Below are 24,402 nucleotides of genomic sequence, written 5' to 3' on the forward strand. Positions count from 1 at the left end.
GTTATTTGCTAGAAATTGAACTACTACACCCTGTAATACAGGAATTTTTCGCTGACGAAACTGGCACTGATTTTTTGGTAATCAGCAGAGAAGTGTTGTGTTCGTAGCTGCCTTAAAGGGAAGCTTAGACTGTCCCTATTTTTTTAAGTGCAGTTTTAGTCACATAAGATTTAGTCACATAAGATTAATCTTAGGAGGAAGTGGTGCTCCAAGCTAGCCTAATTTTGTGTCTGCTAAAACCAGGGAAAAAATGCACTGGCAGCTCCCAGTACAGGGTAAGGCCAGCATCACATATCTGCTGACTTGGCCTGGGGCAGAGACATTGGAAAATCCCATTTTGAGAATGAAAAGCAAGCAGGATTTAATCTGTGCTCTGTGCAAGCTATGTAATACATCATGTTTACAGTTCACTGATTATGCGCGTGTTAGAGGCATGACTTTGGATTCACTTCACAAAGGCATTTAAACCTGTAGCTCACTGATAAATACTATCAGTTGAACCACCTAACAGATGAAGCATAGCGGCTTAAAATTTTCAGGCCAGATATACTGTCCTGTTTCAGTGTAACACACCATCAAGGAATCCTGCTGTGGGCAGGCAGAGGGCAATATATATCTCATTGTGCTGAAAGCAGCAGATTTCTTGGCACTGTTCATAACCATAGAAGACACACGAATCACATATGGTATGTCATGGAAAACATTTAAATGGCCTTCTTTTATCAAACACTGTAAACACGTTTAGTTTTCTTCTTCACATGAAACACAAATGTAAAAAATGGTCATAAATGATTAAAATATTTCCCCTACACCCACCCACTAAAGCCCTAAACACCTCAGCGTTTATAAGAACATTACTGTTTTACAAGATAATTCTTTTAAAATGCAATCTTTCTTTTTAAATTCTAAATAATGCAACAATACACATTATAGTACTATCAAGTAGTGTCATCTTCACCTTCATCCAGGGCATAGTTGAGCTTTATGACTGTGCTGATAAAGTCACCAAGTTCTACAAAATCTGCAGTGATAATATTCACACCACTTTCTCCTGGTTTCTGAGTTCGGACCCACTGCATCATTGCAGGAAGAGCCCTAAGGAGAAAACACAACAATAATTACTTATAAAGCACTGAGACAAATGCATCAAGGCAGAATTTACGTACAGGGACTCCCACAGATCTTACTTTGTTTCTGAAGGAACCATGTGAGAAAGGATAAAAGTTACTGCTCAGGCTTTTTGAAAACACTTCTTTTTATAATTTTGATTCTCTGTGAAAATATGTTGACTGCATTTCAACTTCTCAGCAGAAAAGAATGGAAGGAAGATCATACAGGCTCACAGTAATTATTGATCTTGCCTGGGGGCCAGGGCATGGACTAGATAACTTTTTGATATCATCTGCCCGTATGACTCCATGGGAATTGTTTATGGTAAAAGAATTAACAGAAAACTTGAGGCATTTGCAAAGCATGTTGTACACATTAAAGGAAATACTGAAAATAGTATTTTGGGGGACACTGGAGCAACCAAGATTACTACAGTGTAAGTACAGCATACACTGAATATCGTTTCTTTCCCATATTAATGTCCTAGCCATGAATTATATTTAATCATAAACCAGTGGTTAGTAACTGAAACAGAAGGCACCACAGCCATATCGACTCTTTTCTAAGACGGCTTTTTTTTTTTTTTTTCATATCAGACCCTTAGCACAGGAATACTGGGGTGTAAAAGATATCTGCATGTGTTTGTGAGCATAAAGAAATTTTTCTGACACCATGAAAATATAAGCTAACAATCACAAGAAACATCTATGGGAAAGTAAAGGGCTCCCCACTCCAGGTGAGTAAGTCAAGCAGCAAGATCCAGTTTCCAGAAGGCAGAAGTTAACAGAGTTCCAAAAAAATAAGGTACAGATTTTTCAGAGAAAGGGTATTCTTCAGAGAAAGGGTAATTGACCATTGGTACAAACTCCCCAATGACTGTGAGAAACTCTGCACTTGCGAGTCTTTAAATCAAGCCTAGACATCACTCCAAAAATACACTCTTGGTCAACCTCAAGCTGCTGAGTTAAATAAAAAAGAACCCAAGGACTGGGCAGGGCCACAGTCAGTTTAGGTGAACATTGTGAACATCGCTATTGCTCTAAAATCTATAAATCTGTGATTGCCCCTCAGCCAGCAGGTTGTACAGCCTTTTTCACAGCGGCAATGTACATGTAAAATGTTGGTCTGGCAGGAATTTTACAGTACATGTAATTTACAGTACATGTAAAATGTTGGTCTGGCAGTAATTTAAATCAAGCTGAACATGCTGAACCTAAATCTTCTCTCAAAAGTTTTAGGAAAACAGATGTAAAGAAACCAAAACTATTGGCAGACACAGATTGTACTTATCGGTGGCCACCAGAATTAGTCATTTTTTAAAACAATTTAGTACAGAAAAAACCCCAAGCAGTTACAATTAGCCCCCTCTCTGATTTTACAGGAGAATGCACAACACTAAGGTTTTGCTTCAGCAACATGTGCTTAAATCGACCGTAAGATCCATGTTTAAGCCAGCATCACATTTTATTTCACTCGTTGATTCAGTATGACTGAAGCACATGAATGTATGCACAACAGCTCATAAAACTGAGCTTAAGAATTCTGCCACATAAGAATCCAGCCAGTTTTGGATTTAAGTTTATGTAATCCTGAAAAGTTGCACTCTGTGGAACTGTAACAACAGGCACAGGTCAGGTGTTAAATATCCAGCAATGCCTGGAATGCCTGAAAAGATCTGTGAGCAATCAGAACCAGAACCCGGACAGATCTCAGCAGAACAGCATGGACCACCAAGGTGATAAAAGGCAGCTCAGAGAAGCTGAAAACTCCACTGCATCTTCACATGCAAGAGATACTGCTGAACACTGGACAAAGACATAAGGCTGAACTTCTAAGATAGCAGTATGTTGCCTTTGTCTTTAATATTGTCCTATTTTTAAGCTCAAAGAGTTTCAGGTTTGAAGGTGAACTGATTGATTGTAGGCAGGCATGGATTTTTTTCTTACTTCCTTCTGCATAAGTTGATACCCTTGATATTTTACTCCCCCTTGAGGCATAATTAACTTCTTTTGGTGTCCTTTACTTGTTCTGAAGCTGTTTCTGATGAAATTCTGTCTTCAGACCATAGAGTTTGCTGTCTATACACTTAGCCATATAGACTGAAATACTGTTTTCTTTTTCCTACTGTGTTCTTATTAAGCCAGCCTTTAACAGACAGTCATGCCTCCTATTGATCAGTGCTCTATCTTAAACTCAGTTTGCCCTGACATTTCATCTCCAGTTAGGCCTCATAGTTAAATGGTTATTTACGTTTTACTCTTATTTCACACAAGACAGTTACATGACCCTTTGTTCATACACAAATTGTTAAAGTCACAGAAATCTTTTGCTCATGAGACTAGAGAGCAGTTAAAGGTAAGTCAAGAAGTGAATCAGATTATCCGACAAAAAGCTTATTTGCATAGTAAAGCCAAAGATCATAATCCTGTAAAAAACCCACAAGCCTGGACAAAAGATTTCACTGATCTTAAAGATTTGATCTAGGCCATGCAACTCTGCTTATCATAGAAATTCATAGAAAAAAACTATACAAATCACCTTCCTCTGATAGTCCAATCTTGAAAGTGCATTACATCAGTGACTGTAAGAAACCACATGTTGCTCAGTTTTAGTACAAATCTCTCACATGCTCACAATAATTATTAGAATAAGCCTGCTTTAACATTCCTCAGGGTGCCTTTCTGACATTAGCACAAACCTTGTTCACCCTTCCTTGTACTTTTGTCTCTGCATGCCTCAAACTAGTAATTGTTCTCATTAAGAGGTTTAGTCAGAGGAACAAACCATGCTGCATGGCAGCCACCTACATGATTGTGCTCACAGAAACCCAGTACATACCATGCTCTTCGTAAATATTCTTGCAGTGTTGATAAGAAATTATTTTGCTTATGAGTGCATGCAAGTCTCTCAGCCTGCAAACCCTGATAACATCACTGCCTCTGTGTTATGCAGGTCCTGGCTCTCCTGTGGAGAATATTGATGTCCATGCTTAAGGGTCTCACTGGAGCTCTGGCACCAATGGTTCAGATCCCAACTCTGCAAGTGTAGTAATCTCTGCTGTTATTCCACTAACTGCATAGGTGTAGTCATACTGTAACTACATCCACAACTCCACTGTGCTAGTGTAATGATTTTTCCTAAAAAAACAGTGTCATGCTGGTAATAATGACAGCAATGCCACTATTGAAACTGCATGCAGGACAGGCTCTAGCTCTTCTGAGGGCAAACTCAAGTCTTTCAGCCTTCCTGTGCCTCAGCTGTCCCTGCTGTAAATGACGCGGTGAAAGCTGGATGAGTTGATCAGGAGTCTTATTGGCCTCAGAGACGTGTTGTGAGGTTTCAGCGCTGTTAAGTACAAGATGAAAAGTTTTATATTAACATGCTACAAACTAAGAGACAGGCTGGAAAAGCTGACAGATGCAGAATACTCTCAGCCCTTAAACTTACCGATCAGCTGCATCCTGCATATGTGCAGTCCAGCCCTTGCAGCCACTGTCCCAGTTCTTGGCAGGAATAATTTCTAACTCCTAAGGGTTGCAAAAGCTACGGTGTAATGCTGAGCCACACACACAGAAAGGCGCTGCTTGCCTCAGTCTAAAGCCAGGGAGGAGAGAGGTGTGCTTGTCAGCAAAACCTGTGTGGGGAGAAAGAGATGAGTCTCCTCCTCTCGCCCCACTACCTGGGCTACTGTTTTCATCCTGCTGCAGCTCCACCGATCTGGGCCGGGACTGGCTGGATCTGACCCTGGCAGGCCAGGGCAGCACTGCCCCACAAACAGTATCTGAAATGAACTCCCTTTTCCGCATCGCCAGCACAAGGGGAGGGCATGAACAGGGCAAGGAGGGAAAAGCCACAGGACTGAGGGGCTTGAGAAGTGGCGGGAAAAGAGGGGAACAGCACGTTGCCTGGGTTTGACTATGGATTGAGATCAGTAATCTTGGTGACAAATTTTCTGTCCTGAAGGAATACATAGAATATATCATTTATTTGCACTGACTGGGAACTAGGAGGTACCAGACTGCTGCCCCTTGCTCTCAGGAGGGCGAGAGAGCAGGAGGATGACAGCGATGTGGAAGGACCTCGTGGGAAGGACTGTGGTCCAGTCCTAGCCCACCACTGCTGCACCTCAGCACTAGTGGCCAGAACCACCCTGCCACCCACACTGCCCAGTAGCCTACTGCAGGGGCTCTCGGACATGTCAGAAACTCTGCATGAGAAGGGGGAGAGCAGAGAAGATCTGGGCAGTAAGGACCTACCTATTCTGGACAATGCAGTGTCATGCAGAGATATTTAATTTCTTCTGAGACCAAAGCTTTTATCTCTAAGTGGCACCTCACTAGGTCAGTCAGAGGTACGAATCATTTGCATACGGTTTGGATATCAGGATGGCTTACATCATGCATGCAGACATGCCCTAAATCACCATCTCCAGCCCTTTTATTGTTGAGGACCCATGTACTTGCTACAGAGATTTTCATTTACAACTCAGTAAGATCTAGGCTCAGCTTTGACAATTATTTTATTACGTCTATTTTCCCTGTTCTGTTTGCTTGTCATATAAACAGAAATGTGTGCAGATTTCTTTTTAAGTTTTTCACTTCTTTCAGGAACCATTTTCTGATGCATTAAAGAACTCAGCAGAGAAACGCTGTCCTAAACTATGAAATAGGCATAGCCCTTCTCAAAGTTATTGAATATTCAAAAACTTTTTTTTTTTTAACCTGTCAAAGATCTCCAGTGGACTCCAATGGTATTGAATTTTGTTTAAAAAACAATAAACATTCAAACAGCTTCAGTTCAAGCAGCAAAACTGTGAGTCCCAGAGAGAAAATATGACCTAACTAATTACATTAAAATTTGCTTTAAAAAATTTGCTCTTAGGCTATTTTAGTTCAGAAGGAGGGGTGATGTGGGTTTTTTTTTTAATGCCTGAGTCATCAAATCCTGACAATGTGACAGAAGACTAATGACAGCAGTGCTTTAAGAGAGACTTCCCATGGTGAAACAGCTGGTCCTCTCTGCAGAGCTTTCAAGAGAGAGGAGGAGGAAAAGCAACTTTGCAAACACAAAATAAAAGGCCCGTTCGCTGTTTAATGAGACAGATCACTAAAGACAGAGAACAGGTTTTCTTCTGGAGTGCAGGGAGTCAGTACAACCTAATCCAGAGTGAGAAACTGGTCTCATTTACAGACTGTGATACTGCCTAGCGTTAAGCTCCCATTGCCAGTAACATGAGAGACAACTGAAGCAGCTCCACTTGCTCAGGGCAAAGTGACATGTGGCATTCCTTCCCTCTCCAGCAAAGCACACACCCTGGCTCCCTGTAGCCTTATGCAACTAGGTGTTCAAGAAAAACAGCAGAAGGATGTACGTCCAGAAGCCTGAGTCTAAATCCCTATACTCTTTAACTTTTCTCCCCTCCATCCAATTTTACCTATGTTTGAAAGAACACTGATTAATTCTGGAGCAGTAATTCAGCATACGTTGACTTTGGCTTTTCAGGGATGCTGAGAATTCATAGCTCCAGTGGGAGCTGTGGATGTCTCATGTGTCACTGAATCATAAAAATCAGGACTGGAAAAAAACTTGAAAAGTCGTTCAAGTTCATCCAGCCCATCCTGGGCAGGATCAACTACACAAAGATCAACAATACAAACCAATCCTGGCAAATGTTCAATTTAATCAGTACTTACAAGTCCCCAGTGGTCACAACCTTCCTCTGTATTCAGAGCATCCCTATGTAAATAACCTTATACATCCTCATTACCTTTGACTGGATTACCCACAAATAGATGCCACCAATAATAACGGCATTACAGTGTGCTGCTCAAGAGTGTTCACTGTGTCCTCACTCTGCTCCCACTAAAGATTTACTGTTCATCAGTAAATAAGCTTCCCTGCAGAACATGAACCTTAGGTACCATTCCACAGTACATCATTCTACCATAATTTTCTCTGTGGCAAAACTAGTTTAAAAGGTCCTCTTCTTTTACATGCCAACTGCTTGTTTCTCTTCCCTGATCAAAATTTACTATTGTCTCAGTTGTGCTAATAGACCTGTAGGAACAAAATAAAAACCAGCCCACAGAAATGGTCTGGATTAACAGAAACAAATCAACCATTTTTGCTCTCCCTCTGCCCCAAATGGCCCCATTCATTGATGAGATTGGATCTCTAAGACCTCCCAGACTGTTGAACTGACAAGGATCAAATGAACTGAAGCACAGAGATTTACATGAGCTCAGCATAAACAGGCTGGGAAGGAACTCCTTAGATTGACTTCCTTACTCCTCAGATCCTCTCTAGTAGTATGGCCATAAAATTGGCACTACCAAAACCAGACTGACTAGAACCAGAAAATTTGGGCAATGCTGGGTGAAATTTTACTATTAATAGTCTCCAAGGCACACAGATGGGAATTCCTTTCCCTGGATCCTGAATGGATGTTACACTGCCCACGAGCTGTCACGTTGCAAGAACCTACATTAATGTCCTGAATTTATTCTTCTGAAACGCTTATCTATAAATTTATCATTCAGTCCTATTGCTTTATGCAGTTTGGAAGCACACCTAATCAGATGACACAGACTACTGTGCTGGGGTCAGATGAATATTTTAATGTAGTTGATCATAGCACTATACTCTGCAGAGTTATAGCAGGGGCCAGATGTCCTCACTCTTCTATTGAACTGTTGTTGACTTTCTGGGTTTCATTTTTAAGGGGAGGCAGAAACGAGCTCAAAAGGGCATTTTCTGCCCTCCCCTCAAAGAACGTTTCAGCTGAATTTATTGAATCTACACTTCTATGCTTGTGAAAAAATGCAATGGGATATTTAATAGCAAACGGTGTTTCTGGAGGTGATTAACAGGAAAAACATCCTATTTTTCCCTACTTCTGTGATTTTAGCCATTGCACCTAAGGCTTTGACTAATAGTATTAGGGATTTGGACAGCTCAGAAAGGACTGAGTGAACCTGTAGTGTAAAAGATCTCATTAATGAGGCAACCCTAGTATTTTGCTTAGCCTCTTGGACACTGTAGTGGGGAACTGAAATGGCCAGTGCCAGAGCCAAAAGCTTGGACTGCAACTGCACAAAGTGAGGCATTTAGCTTTTACATCATGACTGAAGAAGGTCTTGTAATAGACATAGTTAAGCAAGTATGGGCAAATACATGATAGTCCATGGATTACCAGGAAAACTACTGCTTGCTGTGTTCAAAGGCTGGGTTTTCTCAGTGAACCAGCAGATCAAGTTATACAAGCTCAACTGCTCTTCTAATCTGGATTTGTGCAAAGCATTTGACACTCTCCCACAGGACATCCTTGTCTCTAAATGGGAGAGACATGGATCTGACAGGTGGATCATTCAGTGGATAAGGAGTTGGCTGGATGGTTGCACTCAAAGAGTTGTGGTTAATGGCTCGATGTCCAAGTGGAGAGCAGTGATGAATGGTGTTCCTCAGGGGTCAGTGTTGGGACCAGTGCTGTGTGACATCTTTGTTGGCGACATGGACAATGGGATCGAGTGCACCCTCAGCAAGTTTGCTGATGACACCAAGCTGTGTGGTGTGGTCGACACGCTGGAGGGAAGGGATGTGCCATCCAGAGGGACCTGGACAGGCTGGAGAGGTGGGCATGTGTGAATCTCATGAAGTTCAGCAAGACCAAGTGCAAGGTCCTGCACATGGGTCAGGGCAATCCCAAGCACAAATACAGGCTGAGGGATGAGTGGATTGAGAGCAGTCCTGAAAAGAGTACCTGGGGCTCTTGGCTGACAAGAAGTTCAACATGACCTGGCACTGTGCACTGGCAGCCCAGAAAGCCAACTGTAACCTAGACTGCATCAAGAGAAGTGAGTGGTGAGACACTGGCACAGGTTTCCCAGAGCAGCTGTGGCTGCCCCCTCCCTGGCAGTGTTCCAGGCCAGGCTGGACGGGGCTTGGAGCAACCTGGGCTAGTGGAATGTGTCCCTGCACATGGCAGGGGGGTGGGAACTAGATCTTTATGATCCCTTCCAACCCAAATAATTTTATGATTCTATGATAATCGGTTATCTCTTTGGAGATCACATAGGGGAGAAACATTTCTCACGTTCATGACAGTGGTGCAAGTCATAAGCTATGAAAATGGAGGGGAACAGAGAGATCTGAGTGCTGTTCAGATGTCATTCCTTTCAACCTTCTGTGGCCCAAACAGAGATAAGCCAGAACACTCATTTACACAGGTCCCTGCATGTGGCTTATTTATCTGCTTCAGATAGTTGGTCCTGGTCCCACTTCCACATAGAAATGTAGGTATTCAAGAAGTGCCAAGAAATACACAGAAATTACAGTAGGCATGGACTATGGAAATAGGAACTGGAACTTACTTCATTGCCTGTGAAACAGAGAAAACTTCTGCTTTACATAAGAAAACATCTGTCACCCATCAAGGGAACAACTACAGGTTTGGGGCTTTTTTCTAGCTGTTTAAAAAAAAAGGGTTATGATTTACTCATACACTCATTACACTCAAATTACTGGATCAAACCATTCAAATCAGGTGTTAGAGTTGTTTGCAGAGTGGGAACTGCTTTGTCACAGGTGTATGTTGTAGCCCGTACCAGATCATTCATGGTCAAAGTTTCTTCCACCAGACTCAGCCAAGGGCTTTGTTTTCTCCAAGGATTGCCACCATGTGTCACCTGGGACCTTTCAAAGAGCTCTCCTGCTGAAGAACTTGCTAGGGGCCACAGGTACAGAGCTGCCCAGCTATTCCACAGTTCACAGTTTCACTTGCTGCTGATAGCTCAGCCCCTTGTTACAAAACTCACATTCTTGAGCATGTAAAGTTTGAATGATGTAAGAAAGGAGAGATTAAAAGGCAATAAACAATAATAAAAAAACCCGTTGTGCATGTAAGAAATCCTCTGATCGTGGAGAACAATGAAATAGGGTCTACCTAGTGAACAAGAAGAGGTGTTTTTCACCAGTGTTTAACCTTGCCCAGAACCTTGGAAGACAGATGAATTAACAGAGTGATTCCAAAAATCCCACATTTGAGTAACTGGAAAAGTTAGTAAAAAGTTATGTATACTATCAGGGAAAGGAGAGCAGCTAGGTGGAAGGCAGACTTTATTTAAGAAACTTCTGACTGCCAGCACTATCACTCTGCTGTATGACCTGTAATAGAATTTCACACATCATTGCACAGTTTTCACTGAAATAGATACTACAATAAATCTGAATTATTTAATTAAATAGATAAAATAAGTTGGGGGGGGGGGGGTGTTTTATTCTAATAGCATAGCCAGCAAAATTAATGTTTTCCTTCTGCAGGTGCTTCAAAATTAAACTAAGTCTCACCTATATTTGAATCCTTTGCTACTGAATACAGAGCAAAGCAATTTCTATTTTCTTTCAGATAAACAGCTCTAAGTGGTTCTAATTTTTTTGTTCCATCATGAGGAGATATAAAGTCAGTTTGTGGTGGCAGAGAACAGACAATCAATGAAACTGTGTTTGCCATAGTATGTTGATCAGTATTTCACAATATGTTATTCAGACATACTGTAGAATAATTCATACCAAATGCAATGTTGAAAAATGCAAGGAAAATAACCATATCAAATCAGAGAAAGTTGCAGTAAAGAGATGAGTCTTGCAGCATTCTTATAAATTTAACACTTTCTGATTCTTCAGAGAAGGTAGAAATCTGCTTCATTCATGAAACATCAGCAAGTAGATTACAATGAAGCAATCCACCCAACAAAGTCTAAATGAAAAATTATGACAAAAATAATTGCCCTTGAAAAAAGGTACAGGGTCATTTTTCATCACTGCTGCTATCTGGACAGCAAGAAGAAGCAGAGAATATAGTAAGAGCTTCAGGATGCAGTACCGTTACTTCAGGCTGTTACTCCAAGTAACAGAAATTTTGCATAATTACAGCTCTGATTTGAATGATGTTATGATTAAAACAAGTCAGGAAATGAGATGGTGGGGGACAAAATTATATAAGAAAGTACACCTTTTTCAGTTAATTAAAAAGATTAAATGTCTAGTTAATGTTCAACATAGCAAATTAAACATTATTTTATTAGATTTTGATCTTTTAAATTTTAAGTAATTTAAAATTAGGTGTCATTTTAAAATAAAGTTGTTTTGAAACTGTCAAAACACTTCAGTATTGCTGCAACATTCAGGATGAATGTTTTCCTACATATTTTCCTCAAATACAATTAGTCATCAAATTTGACCCAATTTCACGAGTAGTATCAATGGTGCTCACAAACTTGTTTTTCCTGCAAATCTCTGTTTAGCATCAAAATTCCTCCCTGCTGTAACTCTCTCCATCTGAGGCACCACCTCTTCTGCTTCCTACTGTCGTTTCCTTTGATTATATTAGCAACTGCCTCTTTGCATGGACTGAACTTCCTCCATCTCTTCCTCCACCAAGCCTTCATGTGCAAAGCTACTTTTATCATTTTCCTTGCAAGGTGTGTATCAAATACACAGCACCAAGGATCCTTATTAAGCTGCTGTCATTACCACCTTGGGTTTTGCCGCCCAGCACCCCAGCCCAGCACCCAGGCTGCAGGCTGTGGGCGTCTACAGTGGTCACACCCCCACCAGCTCCTCCACAACAACTGCTTCATATCACCAGAGAGGGAAACTAAGATACTTATTACCCTTTATACATTTTCTGGCTTCTAACTCTGGCCTCACACAGCTAAACCAGCTTTGTTAATCAGCTGGATCCCAGAGGCAATATCCTCCTAAATAGCATCCTGGGCATTTCTGTGAATCATTTATCAGGAGCAGTCTTCCTGAGCTACTCCTCATCCCTTCCACTTGCTTTCCTCACAACCTAGTATTAACAAGCCCAAAGCATTCATATGATAAACCCTGTATTATGCTGATTATGCCAAATACACTACCTAGGAGATATTACAGAATAGCCACTGCTCTTTCACAGTTAGAAATCTTTGTTCTGGCTACAGCTGGGGGAGACATGCTCACCAGGGTTATCTTCCTGTCAAGGATTTGTCCCCCTAACACAGACTGCTCTGAATCTTCAGTGACCAGTGGGGCTACGAATGAATACCTACAAGAGCGCCTGCTTCCCCATCCCCAGTGATGGCTTCTCACATGCCTTGAGACCAGGCTGCTGCCAGGGCTCCCACAAGCAACTGAGCATTGAGAGGAACACTGTGCTGTGTGGTACTGTCCTCCCATCTCCAGTCGCAAAGCAAGTGGCATGGACAAGACTGTGCACAGCTGCTTTTGAGAAGGCAGGTTAGCAGCCATGACGTTCTCCCATACAAGGTGGCCTGGGATGAGTCTGCTAATGATCTCTGTTCCTCTTTCAAAAAACCAACAGAGCTCATCTTAACAGCAGTTAGCTTTCTCACTCCCGCTTTTCCAGCTGTAAGACTGTTGGAAAACTTCCTTGCTCTGATGGCAGGGAGTCCTTCTCTCACACTCAGCCTGAATTTATTTAGTCACTGTGTAACTGTTGCTCTTGTGAGAACACCGGCCTTTAGCCTAAACTGTTCATTTCCCTCCCTGGTATTTATTCCCTGTGATATTTATAGGCAGTAATCACATAGCCTCTCAGGCTTCATTGTGCTAGGATAAACAAGACAAGCTGTCTCAATGTCTTCAGCAATTTATTCCCTGATTATCCTAGTTAGTAGTCCCTCTCTGCATCTGTGCCAATTTTAATATACTCCCCAGAACACTGATGATCAGAATTGTACAGGCTATCCAAAAAGATATCCCACCCACACCTTGGGCAGTAATAGCACCACCTTTCTGAGCATGCTGGAAATGACTTGGTACATATCAGGAGGATACCATTCTTTTTCCCATCTGCTTTCCACTGAGGGCTCAGCTTTAGCCAGCCATGGGTGACACGCCAGCATCTACCTTGCCTGGCTTCCTCAGCTGATGAGATCCCACCTTACAAGAGATGCTCCCATCATTATGACCTTCCATCTTATACTACTGAATTCCAGCTCATTTCTATATACTACAGACACCCAGTTCTTGCTCTACGTTACCCCTCAGCTTTCCTCTGTTATGATGATAGCCTTCTTACTTTGTGTTATCAGCAAACTCCATTAGCAGTCTTCTACAGCTGAATCCAAGATGTAGGCTCTTTGAGGAATGCTAACATTACCTTGTCTTCAGTCTGGTACTTTCAACTAGTCCCAAATTAATTTCTGATTCCCAAATTCCATTTCAATTGATAATATCCTACTTAACACTTCACCAGCTGCATTACTGATATCCCTAAATTTTCCTGTAAAATTTCTATAGAATTAGTTACAAAAACAAATGAAGATCATTCGACACCATCCACCTTTGGCAAAACCTCATCAATAGTTATCTTACCTTCCATTAACCTCTGTATCTTTAATTATCACTTATTTCCAGTTAAGCTCTTCAGCCTCCTGAAAGCCTTCTCCTGAAAGCTTTGAGGGGCTCAATACCATTTCCCTGACAATTTTAGGTAAGAGCATTATGTTTGCTGCTCTGCACTCTAAACCACTTCACAGGTCTGCTTTAATGTGTGCAATGCTCATGCTAGTCCTTCAGCAATTCTGCTATGGACATTAGACAGATCATGGTGCTCTCAGCTTGAATGTATTCACTTCTCACAGCTGTTACAAAACATCTTGACTAGTAGTATCAGGAGTTGCGCAGAAGGCTCCAAGAGTAATCCTGACAGTTCAAACAGTGGATGAAAAACTAACTTCCAAGCTCCACACCGAATATAGGAGAACTTAACATGAAGATAAACAGGATTAATACAGTTAGTTTAACCAACTCACAAGGTCCTATAATTAAGATAACGGTACAGTTTACTGATTGCAATGTGCAAAGGAATCCACTGGAAGGAATAAAATCTGCTTATTTCATTTTGGTAGACATTTCTGCTGACCTTTGAGCTATGCTTTTTAGCATTCATTACTGGCAGATTTTGTAATCAACTGCTAATAGTCATCTTTTCTTTTAACTCAAACTTATAGCCAACAGTCTTGAGATGTCTAGATGATGCAATCAGTGGCAATGTAACATGACCAACAGCAAAATTCGGAGCAGTCAAACCTGAGTCAGACTCTTCCACACTGCATAGTCCCGAATCACTAACTCTAGACTACATCTATCATCATGCTGTCCACCTTGATTTCAAAATGTAATTTCCAATAGTCATGAGCAAAATTAAAATGGACATTAGGAATGAAGGGAGAAGTATGATATTGTCCCCAGACTGGCACTTGAAAAACATTGATATCAAGGGACAAGTAAAGGCTGGGTACAACAGTACCAGACACCCATTGTGGTAATTAAAAAGACCTAGTCCAAAACCAAGACATACTGTTCTGTGAGAAACTCCAGCATTCCAAAATGTGATTTCAATTCAAATTAGAAAGAAAATATAAGATGTTGGCCTTTCCCATCAAATGAAGTTCAGGATCTATTTCTAAATATAAAAATGAAAATCTGTGAATATAGAAACAGCATTAAATATTGTAATTAACACCCTAACATAAATCTGAAGACAAGACAGAATTAATAGAAGTGCAAAGTTGAAATATTTTGACACAAACTATTTTGCTAAAATAGGCTTCTCCCTGGAGAAAACCACTGAAAGATGCATTCCTGAAAAAAAGAGTAGACTTTAAGATACCTGCATTTTTCAATAAAAAGCTGCACCCATGTGAAAAAGAACAAATGGTTTTATAATTGCTGGGTTCAATGCAACAATTTACACAAACAGGCACTCACTACCACATCTAACAACTGTAGACCAAACTCTCATAAAAGGAAATAAAGTATTAACCAATATAGCACTGATATGAACTCAAATTAGCTCCAAAACCAAAAATGTTTTCATGATTTTGAGAGCTCTTGCTGGTTCTGATCAGCACTAAAAATAGGCATTGTAAGAAGTCTCATGCTTCCAGTAATACTGGTAACTTCTGAACTGATCTCATATTTTATTTAATGAGAACTCCACATTGATGAACTAGGGTTGCTACACCACAAATGAAGCAAACCACATCACTGATCACCAGGGAAAAGGTAGACTAAAAAATGCATTATATAGCTTGTAAAAATATAGCAAGGGATTGCAGAGGACGCATCAACAATAAAGTCAGGTTCTCCTGGAGTGAAGCCCGGATAGATATTTGATTGAGACAAGCCATAACAAAGAGGTCATAGAATCACAGAATAGTTTGAGTTGGAAGGGACCTGTAAAGGTCATCAAGTCCAATCCCCCGCAACAAGCAGGGGCATCTTCAATTAGATCAGGTTGCTCAGAGCCCCATCCAACCTGACCTTAAATGTTTCCAGGGATGGGGCATCTACTACCTGGGCAACCTGTTCCAGTGTTTCACCATCCTCATAGTAAAAAATTGCCTTCTTATATGTAATCTGAATCTACCCTCTTTTAGTTTAAAACCATTATCCTATTATATATTTATATATATATATGTTATATATAAAACCCTTGTCCTATCACAACAGGTCCTGCTAAAAAGTCTATCCCCATCTTTCTTATAAGCCCCCTTACAACATCTGTAAGATGCTACATCTGTAGCTCTTCCCTGGTCTGCTGATGTAGTTGCTCCATCAGAGAAGGCCACTAGGTTGGTCAGGAAGGACTTGCCCTTGGTGAAGCCATGCTGGCTGTCTCGAATCACCTCTCTGTCCTCCATAAGCCTTAGCATAACTTCTAGCAGGATCAGTTCCATGATCTTCCCAGGCACAGAGGGGAGGCTGTCAGGTTGGTAGTTCCCAGGGTCCTCCTGTCTACCCTTTGTAAAAATGGGTGCAATGTGTCCCTTTTTCGAGTCACCAGGGACTTCACCTGACTGACGTGACTTTTCAAATACGATGGAGAGTGGCTTGGCAACTACATCAGCCGCCAATTCCCTCAGGATTCTGGGGTCCATCTTGTCAGGTCCCCTAAACTTCGGTGTGTTCATGTTCCTCAGGCAGTCTCAGATCTGATCTTCACTTACAGTGGGAGGGACTTTGCTCCCCCAGTCCCTGCTCGAGGCCCATCCACTCAAAAGGTGTGGGAAGAGAGATTGCCAATACAGGTCATTCCCTCTTTCTTCAGCATGACACAGAGCTTTGCTGGACCGCTCTGCTCCACTGGCACCAGGCAACACAGTCCTGTCGTGTCAGCCATGCACTGAGCATGAGAGTCCCTGAAGTGGCTCACGCTCCTCTCGTGGGATACAGATCAAGCTGCACATTCACCACAGAGCTGCTACAGTCCCCTTCCTCCTAAAAACCTCTCACAACAGATGCTAATAGCGGTCAGCCTCAACTGAGCATCCGCCTCATATCAAGTGTCAAAGACTAGCCAGAGAGACCTTGAACCTCTCCAGCCAGCAGTGACGCAGGGGGAGATGTGCTAGATAGAACAGCCTCTGCCAGTGTGATCCAACATGCTGGTATACTGTGCATCAGCAGACTTGTTATATAAAATAGATTACAAGAGTGCACAAGCATGGTCCTGGTGAAAAATACACACCCCTTAAAAAGGAAAAAGCAGATCTGAGTCTGCATATCAGAAGAGATGTACCCTGAAGAGCTGCAGGAGAGAAGCCCAGGTTACTGAGAGGGAATTACAGTAACTGAGCCTTGCGGTCAGTCCATCCAATGCATTATTTTCAGCTGCTAGAGAATAAAGAAAAGTCTTGCCTGAGCTGGAAAATATTTTTCAAGCAACAGCCCACCTATAATTTCCATGAGTAATAGATTAGAAGAAAAAACACCCAGATGTTCATCATATTGATTACTACTTCCACAAATGTTCCTCAGACTGCAGAGCTCAAAGGACGGAGCTTTCCACCAAGAGAAAACTGTTCAGTTGGATTTATGTCTCTTCTGTTCTAGTGCAGCCAGACAGTAATAGCGCTGAAATGCTGTCTGATGGAGAGAGGGAGCCAGCAGCAAACGCCACTAGGTGAGACAGATCATTATCTGCCAAATGCTCTCTGAGCTGAGATTAGCAATGGACTCAGAATTTACTGTGCCTGGTGTGAGAGCAGGGCAAGAGCCTGGCTCTCATTTCCAGTGCTGCAGCAGTGACCTTACTGACCCTTCTTGGCTGAGCCCTGTCCTTACCTTCTGCAGAAGGATGGTTAACAGATGGACCAAGCCAGGCGCAGCCACGTGCCATGCCATGTGCTCGTACTCTTCAGAGAAATACCACTAGTCTTAGACAACATACAAGTACCTTGATGACCTTCCAGCAATGAGCTTCAGGATCACCCACCTAGCACCCAATGACAGCCTGAAAGAGCATCTCTGGGTACAAAACATCCTTTCCTAATTCCTTCCAGTGGCAACTTTAAAGACTGATGGTTTCATATTTAATTATTTCATCTTAATTGTTCAAATCCTAACCATCACCGCTCATGCAGCTGAAGTAGAAATGAAACTTGCTGGCTGACTGCTTGCAACAGCCTAGAGGAAGAAATGAAAATGAAGTAAAAAGAGTGTACATGTGAGGACAGAGATGACAAAAGGTGGCTAAAGAAAGGATGGAGCAACAGCGCTCCTGAGCAGAGGCAGATCCTCCTCCTGTCACAGGGACAGCGGTCATGAACCCTGCACAGCCAATGGCTCAGTTGAGACAGCAGGGAAGGGTAGTATGAGTTGAATCCTCACTGCTTCAGCATTTTCCTCAATCAAAAGCAGAGAATGGAGGGCTGTCCCTGTTGTTGCTTTCCTCTGGTAAGCAGCAAAACCAAGGCAAGCCATAATGAACTTAACTAGCTCTGAGGAAAAAGCCTGCTCACAAGGAGGCAAGTTTCTTTGCAATATCCACTTAAACCTTGGGAAACAAGGCAACAAATGTGCAGGCTAAAATCATCCCTTCTGAGTTACTTAAGCAACATAGTACACTATCATACCTGTAGGAATTATCTGGATTACGGCATTGCATCAGAGCTGTAATTTGGGTGGGTCTAACTGGAAAAGGAGACAATCCATTGCAAACTTCAGAGTATGTAAATCCAAGTAGGAAGGGAATAAAGGTCTATGGCTGTCTCCCTTCACTGTCCAGCAGCAAAATTAAGGGGTCCATCATTTAACATCTGATTTTGTTCTTGATTTACTACATAACAGTGCTTCCTGGCACACTTGAGAGCACCATGGTGCTGTCTGAAAAGTTAATCAAGTTTCAGTAACACACCATGAAACAAATGATGGTAAGGTTCCTCCTTTGTGATATAGCTCAGAAAAAAAAAAAAAATCAGTGGGAAAGTGCTTGCTTCTCACCATGGCTCCTACACCACTCTAACCACTCAGTCTCCTTCATATCTTAATACTATTTTATGATACACCGCATTCTGGATGACAGTTGCCTAGTTACAAAAACTCTCAGATCAACAGCTACAGTATTAAAATCTTGCCAAAGGTCAAATCACACTGTATGATCATTCAGTGTTTTAAAGACATGTCTTTTATTATTTTTCTTAGTGTCTGAGATAAACACTGAAGGACATATTACTATAATAGGCTGTGCTTTGTTAAAGCAACTGTACACCCTGGGACTGTGCACACAATACATGCAATGTTATAATTATAGACAAAGTCTGTTCTAATCTGTGACTTCATGAAGTTTATATCTTAGCCCCCCTCCTCCCTCCAAAAACAAAGTCAATCCTGGAAGAAAATGGAATTATGAAACATTTGTCTATGAGTTAAGTTGTAAAAAAAAAAAAAAAAAGATCAATACAATGACTTTAAACATTTCTAGGCTTTAAGAACAAAAGAAAGAAAAGAAAAGCTTTATATTGTATCAAATCAGGATCTTTCACAATGACAGTGGCTTCCTAAGAAAGAATTGCATTGCATCCCACAGGTATTACTGAATTTCTAGGGAAAAAACTTTATCATCTCTGTTTCAATAGGAAAAACAAAAGCATATTTATAGCCTGTGCAAGTTCTGCATGATACAGAAGGTGCACCGTACATCACCAAAACCTTTGGCCTGGCTGGCTTCTCTATTTACAAGTCCTTTTCTACTCCCCCTGTTCCAGCTGTTTCTTTTGTACAAAGGTGGCACCAGGGTGCCAGGTTCCTTTACTGTTTCCTCTGTATGCTTTGCCCCAACATAACTCTGGCTATAGCCTACATGCCTAACTGCTCACTTAGTCCACAAAGACTACTTGTTTGTAAGCACAGGGAAGCTTTAACAAAATTAATTGGAAGCTTGGTATACCTTCTGACAACTGATCCCACAGGCATTCTGTCGCTAAGGCTTCCTTAGCCTACCGTCCAAGCAGAGATAGCCACTGCAGGTGACTTCTCTAGGGAAACTGTGGATGCATTCTCCCCTAGATTACCATTGAAAGCCCTCTAAGGCTTTGGAGGATGTTGAGAATTGCACAAAACCATCAGGAATGTTACAGCATGTGCAACAGGGTTTTAAGAGGTGACAGGAATTTTCTGACAATTTCTATCCACATCCTACCACTCCGGGACCATGGAGCAGCTACAGGAGATTAAAAATTCAAACTTCCAAACATATAATAACTGCATGTTAGTTAGTCCAGGACTGCTGGATCAGTTCTCTGCTTGAAAACTGACAAGGCTGCCCTTATAAAGCTACTCTACTCATGTAGTCCTGAAGGCAATGGTTTGCAGCATGCAAGTACTAATACAACACAGACATGGATGTTGTCACACCTGCTGAGTTTGTATTTGCTTGAGTTTCTATTAAATGTCTTTGTATTACAGAAAGTCATTATCAGCTCAAAAGCCACCTTGTGAATAAATCTGCAAGGGCTTGTTTGCCTAAATCTCTGCGGTCATTTTGTACCTTATAAATGAAGAGAAGGACCAACCCCATCAGGGAACTGTTCCCTTCACAATGAGGTAAAAGCAGCCCAAGCAGACCCAGGCCCAGCATCCACGAAGGCATTTTCCCCGGGGTCAGCATTTGTTAGCATCTATTAGCTGTAGAGTTTCCTTAGTGATCTAAGTAATGTCAGAAAGATCAAAGAAAATCCAACTGACTTAATGAGCCATTTGCAATTTCACTACAGCAGCCCTGCAGACTGAAGCATGAAATCTTTGAGACAAGTAGACATTAGTGACAGTTTACAGCAGCGTAGTTGGGGGAATGAACATTTCCTTTGCATGATGGAAATGCTTGCTACTTTCTGTATACACAGGGCCAGACTGCTCAGAGCCCGATGATGGGATCACATAAAGTATCTTTACAAGTAGTCACACAACATATACTGTAACTGCAAGCAGGTGTTTTCAAACGTAACACGATGAAAGTTGCAAGCAGGCCTAATAGAGGAAAAGACTGTGAGACACCCTCACACATCCCCAGAAAACATAAAACTAACTACCCTGAACGAACACTCCAAAGCTATGCCCCCCAAAACACTGGTGGTCACGTTGCTGGTGATCACCATGCCAACTTCCTTTCTGGACTAAATCCCACAGAGTAGGTATGTAGACAAATACTTTTCCCTAACAAAGTTCTTAAAAATCCTGTGCTCTTGTATTTTGTGGCATTTTACTACTATTCCAGGTTTGTGACCAAAGCCATCAGACACAACCACCCAGCACTTCCCAAGGGAATGCGATACTTAAATCCTTGTGCAGACAGATGCTCAGATGATGAAATGCCACTAAAATGCCTGCCAGCAAAATCAGCCTGAACACACACAGCCTATTTGGGACTTTACTGCGCAGGCCTGCTGACGTGGCAGCTAGATGCTTCAAATGAAACCAAGGACTCCCTGTGCTGTTCTGTGTGCAAACATGGAGATTGCCTCTGGTGTGGAAAGACGAGAAAAGTAATTAAGGATCGTTTGAGTAAGAATAAAAATACTAAGGATTTGGCTGAATTCCCCAGAGTTCTTTTGAATTTTCTACTAATATACCAGAATGATAGTTTGTGCCTTCTGGGGTCAAAAAGAAAGACATCCACCTTCAAAGTCAAACCCAGTGAGGGCAAGCGTTGCTTGTACCATACACATTGGTGAGGGACCGAGTCTACAGTTGCCTCTTGGCATTTAAAGAGCTCACACACCACCTCTGCTGCTATGGGGTTGTGGAGTTCTAAACACAAACCACGTCATCAGAGCCTGCTGCTCCCCTGCAGCCTACAATGGAGACAGCCATCAAGGTTACAAGCAAGAGGGATGTCCAGACGATTAGCAAAATACAGTTGCCACAGTTGATGTGGCATCAGTCAGTACCACAGGTGGATCAAAATATTATCAAATTCTACTCTTCCAGCAACACATAAACTTTCAAAAAATTCAGCTGGCTGAGATATGGTTTGGAAGAGTGCGCCCTCAGAAACTGACTCAAAACTCCCACTTCTTGAAACTTCAGGGATTATTTTTCATACAATACCCACCTATTTGTTAGCTAAATCTGACCCTGCTTAGTTTATGACTGAACCCAGAGATGGCTTTTTTCCAGACAGCTTCTGTGGCCTACTTACCACCCCTTTTGTTAATAGTATGGCTTCTTTGCCTCCACTTCAAAGGTTCATTCTCATGTGCAGGAATTTTTTTTTTTTTATTTGCTTTGGTTGCTAAGGGGGAAGCTTTAGCATGATAAGCAAGGATTTAGTGACATGCGAGCTACAGGGAACATTATCCTTTAGGATTAATTTGGAAATCAAGTGAGAATTGGCTGGGTATGTATTAGTACCACAGGATTTTTGCATCCTCTGAAGGAGATCTATTCTTCTGTATTATTCAGCCTCGAAGACAACAAAGAGGTATCATGCTCATCTCCAGTGTCAGAGATAAAATTGGTAATTTCACTGCAAATCAGAAAATAAACTAGATTATTATGAAGAACAGCTCTACACTCATCAAAAGGTTGTTTCACAACTGCCTTTCAGATGTACTAAAGGCAGCTGCCTCACTGTTAATTCAATAAGCAGAGAGAACATAATTTATTTGGTATGTACTGTTTGCTAATCAAAGAGTATTTCTTGGCATCTAAACTCTGCGTGACAGAATGTTAAGCCTGAAAACATATTGTTAGTCCTCAAAGTTTTTCATCAAATCCAAGAAACATAATGTGCATGCATACGAGTGATTCTCCTCATTCAAGTAATGAAGATGAAATCTGTGTTATAATGTTGAGTAACTCTGAGCTGTGGTCCTAGGAAGAGCTTAGGATAAATGGCTTTTTCTTCTCTTGCATTTGTGCAGGATAGAAAGCTTGATGACTTTATAACTTCTCCTTCCAAATTATTGTCCCACAGAGCATTACCTGTGATGACAGCAAAGCCTGTGAGCAAGCATTATGGGTAAAAACCAGTCCTGGTATATCTTCTACTGAATTCAGTCTTAGGAGGATGAAACTGGGTTTTTTTTAATCAAGGTTACCATCACCTCCCATACTGCATATCTGTGCTGTGGCGAACAGGTTGAGGAATAACGTCACTTCTTCTGAAACGCATCACCTTAGGAGACTGCCCTACTGAAGTTTGAACATGTAGACCTGCATCAACACAAGCAGCTGTGAGGAAAAACCAACCATCTTGGATAAGGAGCCACAACATGAGCTACAAAGTAGCAGAAAGGAGCATGGATTGCTGCATGGTGTTTCCCTGACATTTTCCTGGTCTGACGGATGCTGCAACTGAGAGAAGCCAGGTTTTCCCTCTAAGGTGGCCACTGCTCTTCAAATTGTAAATAATCTCATGACTAACAAACAACTTCAGAGATCAAAACCTGCTACGTTTTATTGGATCTGAAAGGATCTAAAACGTTGCTCTGTTTTCAGTATTAAGTCGATATGTAAATGAAAATGGTCACTGTACAGATGGAGGGAAAAAGAGACAACTACAAGTTTTATTTGAAAATGCCAAAGAAACTTTTCTTAAATGTAGTGTTTAATTTAGGGGAAAAAAAACACACACCAGAATTATTTGAAAAAAAGTCAACCTTAGTCCACATTTGCATTTAGAGCATTCAAAGTTCAATGTGCGGGGAAAACCCCACAAAAGTAAGGTTACAAAACTGCCGACAAAGACAAGATACTGCATTCTTAATGCAAAGCTCTTCACCAGCATTTATTAAGAAGCAGAAAGTAAATATAAAGTGTATAAATCTACGCAGCAACTGGCACCAAAAGCACTCTTTTTTACAAATGAGATGGTTCAAAGTAGCAAACAGAGCCCAAGTGGAACATAGGCCTCAGCTCCTTTAGTACGAATAGCATACTTTTAAGTTACTGAAACATTAATGCAGCAAGATTGAAGAGAATTCTGTAAATTCTACTAATTGTGCTCCATCCTTTAATTGTTCATCTATTTATATTTATCATCAAGCGACAAGCAGTTCTGAGTTGGTTTACCTTTAGAGCAGTTAACACAATATACAAGCTCATTTTCTATGTAGACACACATTCTATGTACACACAGTCCAAGCCTGTGTCTTCCTGCAGTGTATTTTTGTAATAAAAATACAAATAAAAATTCAAAATGAGATGCCACCTTGGAAGACTAAATACTAGCTTTGGAGATAATTTTAAAGGTCCATCTCTTTTCCAATGGTTAAAAGAGTTATATAAAGAAGGAAAAAAGGATTAATGCAGCAGCTGTGATTACACCCTTGTGACTCGTGAAAAATCTCAGTTGTAATTTAAAGAAACAACATTTCCAGGTATTCCTGCCCAATTATTTACTGACATTTCAAGTTAGTTATCTCAAACTTTGCTGTAGAGAAAGGTGTACTAAGAGTTCAAAGGCTCAAGTTTTTCAGAGCTCAGCCAAACATATCCAGGATCCATTTGAAGTTTTTATTTTTCCAAACAGCTTCAAGGAAGCACATTTTGAGCCAGAGAAGAAGAAAAGGTTTTTTAATGGCTATTCTATTGATGCAGCAGGTTTTAAGAAGAACCTGGTAGTTTCTTGATTGTGTTATTTAATGTTCTAAAGAACACTCAGAAGGATGTTTACCAGTAAAAAAAAAATATCCCTGAACACCAAGGTGAGTGTTTAGCAGTAAAATCCATCAACAAAGTAAGATTTCAGCACAGAGCAGTGCCCTTCAGACTCAGCAGAAATGGAAATCCTCAGTCCAATGGAGCCTATAAAAACATATGTGGAGGATATACAAACAGCTGCAAGTGCAGTTGTACAAGCACTTCTGAATCATATTCCACTGCTTATAAAACCTTCTATGTCAGTGTTTTACCATTTCAGGTAAAGTTTTCCCCTGTTTTTTTCAATTTAACAGTCACTTGGAAAAGTTGCCATAACGGCTCAACCTTTCCCAAAAATGA

The 24,402-nt window shown here is 41.2% G+C and overlaps 1 protein-coding gene across 1 annotated transcript in view; it reads right to left on the reverse strand.

Moving 5' to 3' along the window:
- Positions 1-791: 791 nt before the first annotated feature.
- Positions 792-24,402, reverse strand: part of PLCXD3 (phosphatidylinositol specific phospholipase C X domain containing 3) — an 80,233-nt gene continuing 56,622 nt past the window's right edge. Inside the window, exon 3 of the mRNA XM_074932700.1 lies at positions 792-1,095. Coding sequence (XP_074788801.1) covers positions 939-1,095 — 157 coding nt within the window. The 3' untranslated portion in view covers positions 792-938. The remainder of the gene's footprint in view (positions 1,096-24,402) is intronic.

Source organism: Athene noctua, chromosome Z (genome assembly GCF_965140245.1).
Source record: "Athene noctua chromosome Z, bAthNoc1.hap1.1, whole genome shotgun sequence".
Lineage (NCBI taxonomy): Eukaryota > Metazoa > Chordata > Aves > Strigiformes > Strigidae > Athene > Athene noctua.